The sequence below is a fragment of the Tyto alba genome, unplaced genomic scaffold, assembly GCF_018691265.1.
Source record: "Tyto alba isolate M040663 unplaced genomic scaffold, T.alba_DEE_v4.0 Super-Scaffold_16, whole genome shotgun sequence".
Classification (NCBI taxonomy): Eukaryota; Metazoa; Chordata; class Aves; order Strigiformes; family Tytonidae; genus Tyto; species Tyto alba.
The window spans coordinates 30,219,778-30,235,220 of NW_024881278.1; the positions used below are offsets into that span (position 1 = coordinate 30,219,778).

General features: G+C 38.9%; 1 protein-coding gene across 7 annotated transcripts in view; it reads right to left on the minus strand.

The window, feature by feature from the left end:
• LTBP1 (latent transforming growth factor beta binding protein 1) overlaps positions 1 to 15,443 on the minus strand; it is a 199,430-nt gene that overhangs the window by 47,468 nt on the left and 136,519 nt on the right. For all 7 annotated transcript variants that reach the window (XM_042789538.1, XM_042789534.1, XM_042789539.1 and 4 more), the window contains 3 exons: positions 11,930 to 12,049; positions 6,783 to 6,905; positions 4,589 to 4,711 (listed from right to left, as the gene is read on the minus strand). In XM_042789538.1, coding sequence (XP_042645472.1) covers positions 4,589 to 4,711; positions 6,783 to 6,905; positions 11,930 to 12,049 — 366 coding nt within the window. The remainder of the gene's footprint in view (positions 1 to 4,588; positions 4,712 to 6,782; positions 6,906 to 11,929; positions 12,050 to 15,443) is intronic.

The window sequence follows — 15,443 nt, forward strand, 5'->3', positions numbered from 1 at the left end:
ACCGAGACTATTGCCCTCATAATGCAGATAGTTTCCTTTGAAAAAGAGTTATCAAAGACTTTTTCCGCTGCCTTTGATTATTCTCATTTATTAAGCATGGACTTTAGCTGATTAGATTTGTAACTTTTTCCTGTGTTGCAGGAATGAATAACAACTGTAATTAAAAAATAGGACATGATCTCGTTTCTACGCTTATCTCTCAAACACCCACAATATATTAGAGTGCAACTATCCTTGGGATTTAATCTATTTGATAAAATAAGAAATGGGGATAGCTTTCTTGCATAAATGAATGTTATTGCAGATAAAACTGCACTTAATGCTGACAAAGTTGTGGCCTTTTGATAACCACGTTTTATAATAATTTTCAACTGAGAACTAAATTGTGGTTTATTTAAACCAGCAATTAATTTTGACTAGGAGCATGAGAAAAAGTTAACGACTCCCTTGCGCCAAGGTTCACAACAAGAAGGCGTCTTCTGCCAAATTCAGTCAAAATGCAGTGTTTTCCATATAGGATGCAAACCTCCCTTTGTCTGATGCAACAGGTCCTATGGCTGCTGCACAATAACCTCCAGAAAAATCAGAGACAGTACCTCATGCTTGAGATGTTCAGTGCTTTTTATCACATTTTAGATACTCAGGTCTTGAGCATTTTGGCTAGCAAAATCTCTGAAGGCTCCTAGGAGAACACGGCAGCCTCCTAAGCTTCACACAGACTCTTTTCCAGTAACCTGCATCCTTTGAGATGTACAGTCTGCAGTGTAAACCCAGGGGATGCATATCTGTACTTCTTGCTAGTTGAGACAAGGACACAGGCGCACTCACTTTTGTGTTCCCTCACATTCAGAGCAACACAGAGCAGAAAGTCTCAGTGTCACTTTATCTCAAGATGCTGGATCAAGAGAGTAAGGCAGAAAGAAAAACAACATGCATGGGGTCATGCATCTTGAAGACTTCTGACTACTAGGAAGTGACCTCTTTTTCCATCTTCAAGTGGAAGGTTGTATATACAACCTAACTGTGGCTGGTCACGTACATCCAGGATACTGAATCCCGAGCAGATAATAGCAAGTCTTTACAGTTACTGCAGGAGGGAAAAGTTCTTCAGCCTTAGTTAACAGGGTATACAGGCATTTACAGTAAGAATGGATGTATGGATTATTGCTCTCGGATAGAACTAAAGGTGTGAAGGCCTCAGCCCAGCTTTCCCATTTTCTGAAGAGTTCAGTGCAAGGGTGCATATGGAGCATGTATATTGCATGTACACATCAATGTATAGAACAATTATTTGCAAATTACCTTTGTTCTTAAACAAGTGAAATACTGTGCAAAGGCTTCCAGACAAAAACTTCAGCCACAGAGTTGCAAGAAACACAGCTGAAAATGGGCACAGCAGTTTTGCCGAATTCTGCAATATTCCTAGGAGTTTGCACAAATGTATAATGATCAAACCAGCAAACTGCTTCTTCAGCTGCTACATTTTTAGAAAAACTTCAGAAGTAGAAAAAATCCTTATTAAATAAACAAGCACATTTATTGCAAGTGATTTGCTGATCATATTGGCTTTACAGCCTGATACATTTTTGGGTATCCTTTGACATGACAGATGGCCATCCCCGAGCCTTTGAGAAACTGGACAGAATTTGAACCACTCTGTTCTCTTCACACAACTGTGTTGTGCTACACCCAGAGTTTTTGTCACCTCTTCCCTGCTTTCTCTGTGAAACGTTAGAAAACAGTCAGGTAAATAGGCTAAAAAAAAAAATCAGAGGCCATCACGTGGAGAAATGTTGAATGTATTCTCAAGGTGATTTTCTCTTTATGGAAGCTCTGTGCCATAGTCCATGCACACATCTGGCTGAAGGTCAGGAGGAAAGCCGTTTTCATGACGACGGGAACATGCCTGTGAGGCTGAGCACCTCCACTGATACGAAAAGAATGTGAGATTCAAACCTGTAGTCAACTGAGTTCCCTAAATGTGCCCTGGATACTTCAAGGAGCCTTCAAAAATAAATTATATCACAAGGTGAGGAAAAACAAGAGAGGTGAGTGTACAGCAGATAAAGCAGTTGCATAAAGCATTCTTACTCACAGCAGAACAAGCACAGTCCATTCAAACTTTGTTTCCAAGGTGCAAAAAGCAGTTCGTAAATACCCTGTGCTTCAGGAAGTATTGAAGTGATACAATGAAAGCACAGAAGAATTTCTCCCACTTCAAGAGATGAATAGATTTTGTGAAGGACTTGTAATATTTATGAAAATCTTCAGTGATCAAACTGTCTCTACAGAAATTAACCGCTCTGTCACTAGGTAGAGAAGCTGTAGGTTTGGTTACAGGCTGTTGCAAATGAGACAAAGACCTGGGGGTGAGGGAGAAATTTTAACCTTTTTCCTTGTATGATCCAATCCTTCCTCTTTTCCCTTGAGAACTTCTGAAATTATTTTTTCTTGTAAACTGCCCTTGAACAGGATCAAGGAAGAGATGAAGGTAAAGCATGGACCTGTCCTGACAGGTCATTGCATAGTGATGGAGAGCAGCAACAGTTACCATGGCTTCTTGGGCTGTACAGAATGCACCAAAGCAGCCTGAAGAGAAGTTCTGGAAAACATTTGATCCTCAGCTACAATGGATTTAAATTAATTTCTATACTTCATTTGCTCTTCTTCACTACAAGATGGTTTAACTCACCATTTCATATGCTCATGCATACTAACAGCATTTACTAATTCAAAATCTCCCTCTGCAGACTTGATGGTTTTGTAAAGCTTCTCGATGAAGGAACCAAAATGCCTGAAATGGTTATGCAACCCACTCTCTCACCATCTCCCTCTCTGCTATGTAGAGGAAAGAACAAACCTTTTCTTGTTTAAGGTGGACAAGGTTAGAACTCAAACTGCAGCGATAGAACATTACCATCACACATTTGGGAAAAAAAAGGAAGTCTAACACAAGGACAGCAAAGCACTGGCACAGGCTGCTTGGAGAGATGTTTGGAATCTCCTCTGCTGAAGCCTACTCAGAGCAGGTTAGACAAGTACCTGTTAGAACGACACCATATGATCTGTTCTGCCTGTGGGAGGCAGAATAGACCAGTGATCCCTTCTACCACATTTTTCTTTGATTCTTAACCCAGTACCTCTGCGCCTGTTGCAACTCATGAAGATCCTGAAGCCATGTGAGAGCAAAATTCTTTGACGCAAGTTTCTAGTGCCTTGTATCATCAGCCCACATTTCTTGAGGCCGATGCAAGTGAGGCTGGTATTCACCAGGAACTCAGAAGATTGTGTTAAGTTCTTCTATGACCAGATTCTCCAAACAGGTCAGCACCAAAGTGTATCAGTGTGCTGAGGAGATTTTATAAGCCACCCTTATTCCTTGTTGGTGAGAACTTCAAAAGACGCTGTCACTCATTAAATGTGGACAATCCCGTATCATCACTGATGATAAAGTCTGCTCTCCTATTAATGGTTTGTCTTGAGAAGACAGCATTTAGTTGGCTCAGAAGGAACTGCTCTTCTGCCTGGATCCCTTGAAGAGGAGGATTCCTGACCCACTGCTGTGAGGGAAAGGTGTGAACGGACTCCTAGAGTGCTCTGTGGAAGATAACCTAGCAGCAGAACACTGGTAGGCAGAACAGCAGTAAGAAGCTGTGTGTTCCATGGTATCAGTAGCTACAGAAAACACACCAGAGACTGGAAAGCTTTTATGTGCTAATACCACATGTATGGTGAGACCTTAACTGAGAGTTTTTTCCCCACTAGGGTGAGGAAGCAACTGAGGTACAATCTTTTCTGGACCTCACTAGTAAGTAATCTCAGATGCTCAAGGTGACCACGAGTAGTGCAGCAGACGTACCATATCGAGTGGTATAACCAACAAAGGAGGAGGGAGTACCTTTGAAATAATTCATTAGTAAAAGATCTGTTTGCCAGTTACTGGACAATTAAATTGTTCTACCTGAGAGATAACAGAATATTTCTGTTTTCTATAACACAGCACTTCTCCCTATATTGACTGTACATCCTTCACGTCTTACTTTTGTTTTTACAAGCTCGGTACGTAGACTGCCTTCTGAGACAGTGAAAGCTGTGAGCTCCAGCAGATCCCCATGGCGCTCATCTTATACTACATATTTTCTCCTGCCAGTGCACATGTGGGATTGTGGTGGCTGGCTACAGGTTCCCAAAACCAGCTGGAGAAGTTTTAACTTACCAGGTCCCCATGTGAATAGTGTATGCTGGCAGAAGCTTTTGTAGTACAGAACCTCTGTGTCAGAATTTGAGCAACAAGGTTTGGAAAGGCTTAATTGTTTTTGGTAATAATGTCAACTGCTCTTCCAATCTCACTGTTGGAAACTTATGTGCTGATTTCTTGCATGTGGAAAGATGACAGGGACTGTTTCTAAGAATCCATTAAATATGTGGCTGCGTAGGTGGGGACTGTTGAATTGTTGACAGCGAAGTATAGAGAAAGAAAGAGGAGGAACATCTTCTGCCCCATTCTCAAATGAGTTCATGCCTATAGCTGAAATACTCAACATTTTATTGAAAAAAATGAATCAGTAGCTTAAGTCCACAAGCTTACCTTCACACTGATCTCCAGTAGATGATAACGTGTAGCCTTGGCTACAGATACATCTGAAAGATCCTTCTGTGTTTCTGCAGCGTCCATTTGTACAGAGTGATCGGTGCTGGCATTCATCTATATCTGTAGCAGGAGAGACAGTGAAAACATAATACATCTGAAAATACTAATTATTAATCAAATGGTGCAATAACCAATTTCAAACAATACAGCAAAGCAGAGTGTCAATATCCAGTCCTGCTTCTCTTGGTCTTCCTTATTAACAAATGAAGACAGTCAATATAATGCATAAAAATATATGAAATTGCAGACTGGGTGTTTTCCTTGAGATGGCTGCACTCAGCATTCTCTCCTGTAGTGTCAATTTATCCCTCAATGCACAAATGGGTACGCACAGACACACAAATACGCACACACGCTGCTTGAGAGCTGCTTTTGTTTCTTTTATATCTGGCAAAGGTAACAAGCCAGCCGCTCCAGTGAGTCAGCAAAACCCACAAAATACTTTCCAGCAGGATCACTACCTTTTAACAGGGTGCGGTTTTCAGATGCACACTGACAGGCTATTCTCCTGTTAAGTTGTACCTTAAGGCTTCATTAAACACTTGCCTTGTAACAGTATTAGTCATCTAAGTAGGGGGAAATGTCTCCTTGCTTCCACAACCATTGCTAATCCCTCAGTGCTCTGGCTCTCGTAGACTGGGGTCAGCCTGGGTTAACAGATGGACTTGAAAATCAAACTTAAATTTTCCTATGAAAAACTCAAAATATTGCAGGGGAGTGGCACTTTGAATTCAGAACATAGCACATGTCTTGTTTAAGCTAGGAAGGCCTGTTTTCCCTCCTTTATTTATAAAATACTCATTAAGGAACAGTAATTAAATTGATAGGGTAGGTTCTTAGTCACTTATAGGATTTAGGCACGGCTGAGTGTCTTTCTGAAAATACACTCCAATTCAAACAGGAGAAAGTTACTCAATGAAGTTTTTCAGGTCTGTGTTATGGCTATGTAGTCTGATCTCCTGAGTAATGGTCCCTTGCGACCACAGAAGTTTTGAGTTCAGGGTTCACCGGCATCTGTGGGGCTGCAGGAAGCATGTGGGCACACGTACGGGTCCTTACTTTAAAAGGGTGCACTTTAAGAAGAACAGTCTGCACATGCCAGCTCAGCTTGGCAAGGGCTCTTTTCCATGAAAGGCTCAGAGGAAGCAGTCAAACTTTGTCTACATACTTTCCCCAAGACCAGTCTGCTGTGTGTCCTGGACAGCACATTTAACTCACTCAAGACACTTACACTGATGTTTTGTTTCAAACTTCCTGACAAATTTACATGAACGATATCATTTAGTTTTACTGTATTATTTTTAGCACGCAGAAGTCTGAAAGTGTTTGGTGCTATAAGACAGTTATGGAAGGGTAGGGGGAAGGGAAAAGAAATAAAACCAACATCTGACAAGAAGCGTTCAGGTTTCTGTGTGCTTCCACAGCTTGGAGACATTCTCCCAGATTTTCACCTCTGGGGACAGGCTTCGAGAAGTCCCCTCTACCTACGGAGAGGGATATTCATACCTCCTGTACACACTAAGTTCTCTCTCAGACTACTCTACTCTGACTTCAGACCTAATTTTGTTCCACTGGAGCAGTCCTGGTGGGGATTTTAGATGTGGAAGAAATGTAGAACCTGCTACTTTGGAGGTACAGGTACAATTCTTAGAAATATGACACCAGACTCTCTCTCTACTAAATGTACTACTTGAAATGCAGTGACATCAATGCAGGCATCAGCTCAGTGTTAACTGACACTGCTGAGGTTCAGGAGGGTGCAGCCTGGGTTTTTTGATTCCACTCATGCACAGGAAAGAAAAAAAAAGATAGAAAGAAAGCAATTAAGGCAGCAAAAGACACTGTCCCCAAACCTCCAAAAATGAGAGAAATGCCAAGGATTTTGCAGAAATTCCAATTTAGCAATATAAATTATTACTACACTTTCTTGATTGGCTTTATAACAAATGTCAAAACCTACAATGTGACCATGGAAACCACAGAATGGAAATACATATTCTTATTTTTTTGGGTTATTTAGCTTCAGTGTTGTACAGTTGTTGTTTCTCCATTGAAAGGAATACTATTAGATGAGAAATATTACCTAAAAGGTAAGTGCAACCTTATGAATTTTAATCATATTCTTTCCTACCTTCACACTGATCCTCTGATGCAGAGAGTTTGAAACCTTGGCCACAAATACATCTAAAAGACCCTTCCACATTTTCACAACGTCCATTTGTACAGAGACGGCCATACTGACATTCATCTATATCTGTGAATACAAAGGAAGTGTAAGTGTAGAATTAACTTGGGTACAACCATCTATCAGTTGAGCTTGGGAATTTATTCTAATTCTGCCATAAGCATGATTATAATCAGTTTTCTTGTATATTTTGACCTTGACAATTCTGTAGCAATTCTAATTTAACAAAAGGATTTGAACTTGAGCTGTCTTTTGCTCACTCAACTATACCCAGAGCCCACATGACTAAAACAGTGCTTTCATCCCAGTCCTGCTAGGACTACAGTTTAGGCTAACAAACCTTTTTCTTCCTTTTCTTTTTTTTTTTTTTTTTTTTTTTTTTAACATAGGGGTTGCACTGTGAACTAACTATATCCTCATCATCCTATTTTGCCCATAATTTTCCCACAGGAACTTAAACCAGTGCAGCTTTAGTACAGAGAAGAAGTCAGCAAGTGCTCTTGTATTACACAGATTTACTCTTAGGATATGGACCTGTGATAAAAGCACTAGCAGCTGTCAATAACTTGAGCCCATTATCACTAATCCTTGTGCTATTGCAAGAAACAGTGGAGAAAAGCAGACACAGCTCATGCTAGCGAGGCTGTGTTAGAAGCTGTTCTCTCCAAAACCATTTTTAAAACACGTGCTCTGGTCAGAATTCCTCAACCTGTCGCCTCCGCTTGTTTACCTGGAGCTTACTTATGGGTGCAAGGGAACAGGCAGGTCCTCTTGGAAGCTAGAGCAGACCTCAACCACATTTTCTGCTGTTGAGTTTTTGCTGTTTTTTAAAGCTAGGTTGATTACAGGATTTAGAGGAGTTCTCCAGTGTATAACTTAAGACTATATGAAACACATATACATGTGAGACCTTCTTAAATGACATTTTTCAAATTGACTTAGAGGAGGCAGATTCTAAAAGATTTAGCTGACATCTGAGCAATTTCAAGGGGATGTCTGCACTTCACGCGGGTCCCTTTGTAAAGCCACTCTATATAGGCAACAAGGAATTCCATTGAATTATGCTTCTATAACAAAAGTTTTATAAGCAAACTCCTCCTGCAGAAACCATCCGTTATTTATAGGAGGATTTAAGAGAAACTTTTTTTCTATAAGCTATCTCATAGACACCTATTTTCATCATTCTCTGAAAGAAGGGTATTAACTAGATGGGCCACTCTCTTTAGCCAACATGAAAATTGATACATTACTATTTAAGAATAATTTTCAAGATTCCATCTGAATGTAATTTGTATAAATCAACAAAGAAAAAGGTAAACATATAAATAAATAACATACTTTGCTATAAACCCATCCAGAATTAATTCAGTACTCCAAAATAATCAATTTTGTCTTTTTCCTAAGAGTGGTTTTCACTTTAAAAAATAAAAGGTTAATTTAAAAATTGTATTTATTTATTTTGGGAATGTAGTTAACAACAAGCAGGTGTCCCTGTTTGTATGGAAAAAGCCATATTTTTTTTTGTCTCGCTGATGTAGAAAAGAATTACATCTTATTTGCTTTTATGTGCCAGAAATCATATTACTCCCAATTATCCTGTCTTTTGCCACCAGAAAGTGCACAAAATCCATCAACATAAAAAACTCCTGATTATTTGAGGCACTTGAGCTATTTAGGCAGTGGTAGCACAGGGAGAGCTGGGAAAAGATTAGAGGTCTTTAAATCATCCTCATAGCTCTTACTAGCTATTATGAATATCTGTAGTAACTATTTTCCTCATACCTATTTACCATTCATGGCTCCTTACAAGTTTCTGTACAGACTGACAAAGCCCCTTTCTCCCCAGACACAAATGAAATCACCATTATTGAAATGACCTGCGATTGTTGTTACTTCACTTGAGCTGCTAACTCTATAAATAAGATGCCCTGCTGCAGCCTGGCCAAGAACACGAAGTGCCATCCTCCCGAGAGATGACAGCACAGATCCACAGATGCTCTGCTCTGGCAGTTCAGCAGGTGATACTACCTACACCCTTCTGCGAGACTCATTTCTCAGATCCCTCCTGCTGCAAAATGTGCTCACTCAGCAAAACACAACCTTTGCTCTCAGTGCATATGATCAATGCTCTAATTCAAGAATTTCTTAAAATACAGAAAACATATTTCAGGAGTCAGGCACATGAATTTCCAACTCAATAACAAACCTGCTTCTTACAGATTCATTTTCATCTACTTATCTCCAAGCTACCTGAAAATGAAGCCTGCAATATTATTTCTCATTTCTGGATGGGACTTGAAGATTAAGAAACTTTCCCTTAAAGCCATCAGAAAAAAGCCAGGAACAGAAACTAAATCTTCTGACATGAAGTCCAGAGCTGTAACTGATTGTACTGAAGATCCCTAAAGTAGAGCTAGACATACATGGATCAGCTCTGCTGACCTCTGTATTAGTTCTGTAATCTTTAGATGAGGTCCTTAATGCTGTACAAGCTAAATATTGTTAGTTAACCACACAGCTGTAAAATCTACCACAGTGATAACCATGAGGATGAAGTGGTCTAGAAAGTTTTGTCAACCTTTTTTTTTTTTTTTTTTATCTTTTATTCATCAATACTCAGAAATATTCTCTAGATTCGCGTACTACTTTACTGACATTCTACATCATGATATATCAATTTATTTGAATGTGCAAATGTGGAGAAAGATGAAAAAAAAACCCCACAGTGATTGCAAGTAAACTTAAAAAAAAAAGAAAATTTTCAAGTAGTCCCTGTACAACACAGACACGTTAAGGGATCTGGGACAGTAGCAATTTCAACACAATGAGGTGCAGGGCGTGCAGGTGCCATTTTTCATTTCTTCCAATATGCATCTCACATTGGATATTCCTGTCTAAACTGTAATTAAATGTATTCTACATAAGTTTGAAGTGAACTGATTGGCTTGTCTTTATGAAACAAAAGTGGCACCATTCTTGGCTTTAAATCCTGGACGATTATAATATCAATAGCATCAAAGAACTGTAGGATTGTTACACTAGACTTTCTGGGGCATAAAGTGCAGACAGAGGAATGAGGTGAGGTTAAAAAAAATACTCAAAACAGCACTGGGGAAAACCAGTAGAGCTGCAACGGACCTAAACCAGCAGCAGAGCAAATTAATTTATTAAACAACGGACTTAAATACCCTTCATAGATAACTTGGGAAATATTCTCCTTTTCAGTGTATTTAAATTGCACCACATTGCAAAGCTACAGATTTAAGACAAACTGTCTGCATTACATTTTCTAAAATGTGTATGGCTCATTTCCAACATTATGTAAGTCTAAGATAAACAGAAAACGAAGACTGATCACATCACTAACGATGTGAGATGTCTAGGCTTAGAACATTTCATAAAACAAAGGAAAAAAGGGAAACTACATGCAGTAACACAAGGGAAAAAAGTATCAGCAACTTGGAACCAAGACTTATCCCTTACATGACCTAGTTCTGTTTGTAAATCCGACCAGAGCAGTGACCTCTTTTCTCTCATTCTGCTCCTACTAACCTGATTAGCAAGAATGAAACAAGTGAAAGTTATGCCATGGCATTTTCAGCTAGGCTATTTTCACAAATAGGTATAGAAATCAAGCTTGATATTGGGAAAGGATGCAAAATTAAGTCAACTTTAGATTTTCCAAAAAAGGAATTAAGAGGAAACCTTTCTAACAGAGTGCACGTGCCATATTCTTTGCAAGGGTAGCAGGAATCCAGGCAGGTGGGAAGGAGCAAAAGAAAGATGAACCTGAGTAATGTGTGCTAAGTGAACCACATCAGTTTGTTGTAAACATTTCACAGCTTGCTATAACGATTAAAATCCATGAAATTACCCAAGAAATACATTCCTCAGTAGAGAGTCAAACGACAAGACCAAATAACGCAGCTATGAGATGCTGATAAATTGTAACAGGCAGATATGTTCAAACAGGAATAATTGGCTATAATATGTCTTCTTTAGAAAATAAGGTGGTTTACAGAGGTGTCATCTGTACCAGCAAAACTGGCAGTGAGGCTCTGACAGCCACACTGTACATTTTTCAGGTGCTTCACTGCAACCTGGCTTTAGTCTTGCTCTGCAGATCAAAAGCCCATTTGTGGCTGGAGCACAGTAGATGTCCATCTTCCAGAGCTATTTAAACCAAAACAATGCTCTCAGACTGCTTCATGAGCTGAACCAAACCACAGCAATTGGGAGCAATTAGGAAAGTACACTGCCAATTTAACATACAACAATAATGCAAGCATGCCCTATATGTAGGTTATTAGACAACTGTTCAAGTGACACGATTACTCCAACCATAACAAATTATAGGGCATGTGCTACACACAGAGTGGACAGGAGGATTCACAACAGACCGCAGATCCTTCACAACTGAGGTTTAAGTTTCTGAAAAAAAACCCTGAAATTGAAGTTTCTGGTAGTGCCCCAGGAAGTGCCACTGAAAACTGTAAAATATTATCTTTTTGCACAATGGCTTCATTTACTCTTTCTTATCTATATCTCAAATAGCCAAAACTGACAAAACTATAATCTGTCCTAAAAACCTAACCTGAGGTGAGACAAACTGATTTAAGATGTGCTAACATTTTGCTGGAAGTGCAGATAATTAAGAAGCTTTATTAAGGTGCCTTGTGAGCAAACTCCAATACTCTATGGAAAAGCCTGCCAGTCACACTGATGTGTTAGCACTCTCATGGTTTTTTTCCATTTGTTAATACCTCCAAACGATGGCCTACTAGTATTTCACTGATAATACATCCTCTTCAGTTCCATATTTTCTATTTCAAAAATTTTGTTTTGTGATTATAATTGTATTGTTTGCAGTCTAGATTCACTGTTCATTTATCTACAGTAAAACATGATTTCCTCATATATAATGTGTCTGAGAACATCAAGTCATTTCAAAAACGTTATATTTTCAATTATTATTGAACAAAATGAGGACTCAGGGCACACTGCTATCATCAGGTTGTAACACTGATGGAATAAGAAATACAGCATCTCAGAACAAGAACTATAACTGGAGATACAAAGAGTACTGAACATACCATGGCACTGTCCATTCCAGCCTCTGAATCCCACTCTACAAGGAATGCACTGGTAAGAGCCAGGAGCATTAATGCACTGTGCATCTGGACAAGTAGTTGGAGTCAGGCATTCATCAATGTCTTCAAAATAGAAGATAAAAGGAAATACAGGTCAAAGCCATAACAGAACACTGAACAATAAACTAATCTGGTCATTCTGACTGTGCTCATGTTACACTAATACATTTAAAGAGTTGCATACTTTATCTGTTAGAGACCCAGGAAGGTACACGTTTGCATAGATTTGTACCAGTGAAGGGTCATCTCTGAGAAATAAATTAGATCATAGTACATGCAACTGAATCTGAATTTTCTGTTACACTGCTAATGTTTGGTAGGCCCTCCATAACGTACAGCAGATCAGATTTCTGGTTTAGATAGGTAAAAATAACTTTTCTTGCATCACCCCTTCACCACACTGAAGTGCCTTGAGGTCCTTCATATAGTCAGTCTCAAGAGACTTTGGAAGTGCATTGCAACAACAATGAAATGGTAACTCCCACTTCTCAAAGCAAAGAAGAATTTGGTATTCTCCACTGTCCTAGCGCTATGCAGCACGTATGTATTTTGTGGACTATAAATTTAATTCCGTGAATGGTAATCAAAGATGTTTATAGGAAGTAGGGATTTAATTATGTCTGAAAGACAGCACAAGCAACACACATCACTGAGGCTGGCAATGTTTAAGGTGATAGAGAAGATTGTTGCATGGGGAGAGGTCCTAGTTTACCCATGATGAAACAAGATAGGTCTTGATAAACTCATGGATCTCACGTCCAGGCTCTGAGCACCTACCAAGAACTTCTTAGCCTGCACCAGAGAAACCCACAATACATGCAATCTAAAAGAGACTGCATACAAAAATGACATTCAAAGACAAGGTGCTGTTAAGCAACCAATGAGCAGAAGATGCTGTATTTATAACTGTGTGGGCAGCCCCATTCCAGTCCGCTCTCATATTTGAGTAATGTTTTATAATATGGTCTTTAATTACACAATAATTACAATCTTTCCTACCACATGCTTGCTTCATGCAGTGCACAGAATTAATGAAACAATCAGTCACCTCTAAGCCCAGCTTCCTAAGCTCCTGTCCCTTCCCTGCCCCAAGGCTAGAGGTTGTGCCTTCTGCAATTAAGGATTGCTATACTCCAGCAAAGGTAGTAGGGAGACAATTTACTCCTAGTTTGGGGAACAAGCTCACAGAAGGAAAGTAGCCTCCAACACTTATAATTTAACTGGACAATGCTCCAACCTTCAGAGAATTGAACATCCCAGTTCCAAACAACTCACTGGATGTGGGCAAATCACAATTTTTCATAGAATCATGATTGTCCAGCTGAGAATACTTTCGCTAAAAACAGCAACAGGCCTCTTCAGCTGCTATGACGCAGACCTGCAAAGGTTTCTCAGTGAAATTGTTGTGAGATTCTTTTTGTTTAATTAACAAAAAAATTCACTTCTGCTGAAACTTGTTCTCAGAACTGCTTGGACTGTATCTGCCCTCTAAACACACAACATGAATGATTTATTTGGTACAGAATTTTTCAGTCAAATTAAAGTCTAAATGCTGCAAAGCTTAAAGAAATCACAAGAAGGTTTTTATAGGAATACTTAGTTGTATGCAATGAAGTTCAGCTATGCCTGTAACACCGTTCTACATACACAGCAGACTACAACAACAACCTAAGGCACTCCGTATATTTCCCAGGCTAGGCCCATGACAGAGTTTGCGTGAGGACAGTGTGAAAGCAGAATGAAGATGGAGTGAGGGAGTGTAAGTGAACGGTGTGTATTGTGTGCAGCTTGGAGGATTCTTGCCTTTGTTTCTGAAGCATGGAGGAGGTGGAAATGAGTTATTTGTGGAATCTGGAATCTGTCAAGTAGGGTGACTGTAACATGTAGGTGTAATGACATGGTGAAATGGTTCCCCAAATGTATCATTTCCTTGGTTTGATGGATTTAGTGTAGGAGGTCCCTTAAGCAACCTTAAATAACCTTCAGAGAATTTGGTTTCAGAAATTATATTCTGAAATATAATATTAATATTGTTAAGTTAAATGATGGAGGACTACCATCACACTACTTTAAAATACAAGCTAATAAGAACTTTGACACACCATGATATTCAGATTTCTATCCTGTTTTAATCACAGATTCCTACTGACGGAGAAGATTTGGAAAAAGTAGTTGTAAGAGTGAAGCATGTGAAACATTTATTTAAATTTAAAAAAAAAAAATCTCTGAATAGAAAGAGGAATCTTTTAGCAATGTTCAGAGCAGTAAACATATCCACAGCAGCTTTAAGTTTTTTATTTGCTAGGCAATGTAACATATTAGCAATTTTATTCTGTCCAAAGTAACTTAGACTATAGCAAGAACAAAGCTGTGTTTAAAATGAAATGGCCGCTTGGGGTTTTTAGTTCACAATTCAAGTTGAAAATGAAAAAAAGAAAAGCAAAAGGCAAAAATATCACACTGAAAAATAATGTGAAGTTTTGAAGGTCAGACGTTCTAGGACATCCTGCAACATGAAATATCTGCTAGATACGTATTTCCAAATTAAAAAAAAAAAATACAACTTATCATTTGTTACCTGTTATAATATAGGAAAAATTACAGATTTAAATTTTTTTAAAACCAGAAACTTGGTAAAGTATGCAGAGAAGGACTAACAATGAAGTTAAGCGATTCCATGGCAAGAGCTGTTACAAGAGTTGTCCCAAGATGGTTCTGTCCACAGCGGGGGAACTCCTTTGCAGTGTCTTAAATCTAAATAATAGGAACTGAATTGCAGTTCCAGACATTAAATAAGTGAAAAGGTTGGAGCATACTCCAACCAAGGTTTCTTGTTTAAGACTGCACCCTGTGAGAATTCTCCCTTTACAGCTCAAGCCATAGTGCTAAGCCTCCCTTGAACAACAGGCGATGTTAATAATTCCAAACAGCGGTAACATGTGGCATTGTTTTTGCGATATGAATAAATGGTAACTTCACTTCACCATCCAGGACATGCTGTAGATAAAACAAGCAATGTCCTTTTGAACATTCTGCCATTTTCAGCTGGTGTACAGGGGAAAGTTAAATGATCTGAAGGCAAATTAAATTAAGAAAGAAGCTGTGACAGAAATCCAGCAGTAAGATTAAGAGAAATTACCCATTGGAAAAAATCACAGAGTGAGATGGTGAAAGGGAACTCTGAACACAAATAGATATAAAACCACTGTGCCAAGACATTCCATCTGAAATCAAACAGCAAATGGAGATTGAAAGGAATTAAAAGAAATATACCAGGTAGAAAAATATTAATTTAAACGTGAAAAAAATCTGTGTTGAATTATTGTAATATTTCCATCTAATGGCCAGATTTCTTGAGAAATAAAGAAATAGATGTAAAGTTTTCCACTGAGATCAGAAACAGCAGTCAATGCGAACAAATGGCTCGCCCTATTGCAGTTTGGCTTGGCAACTGTTA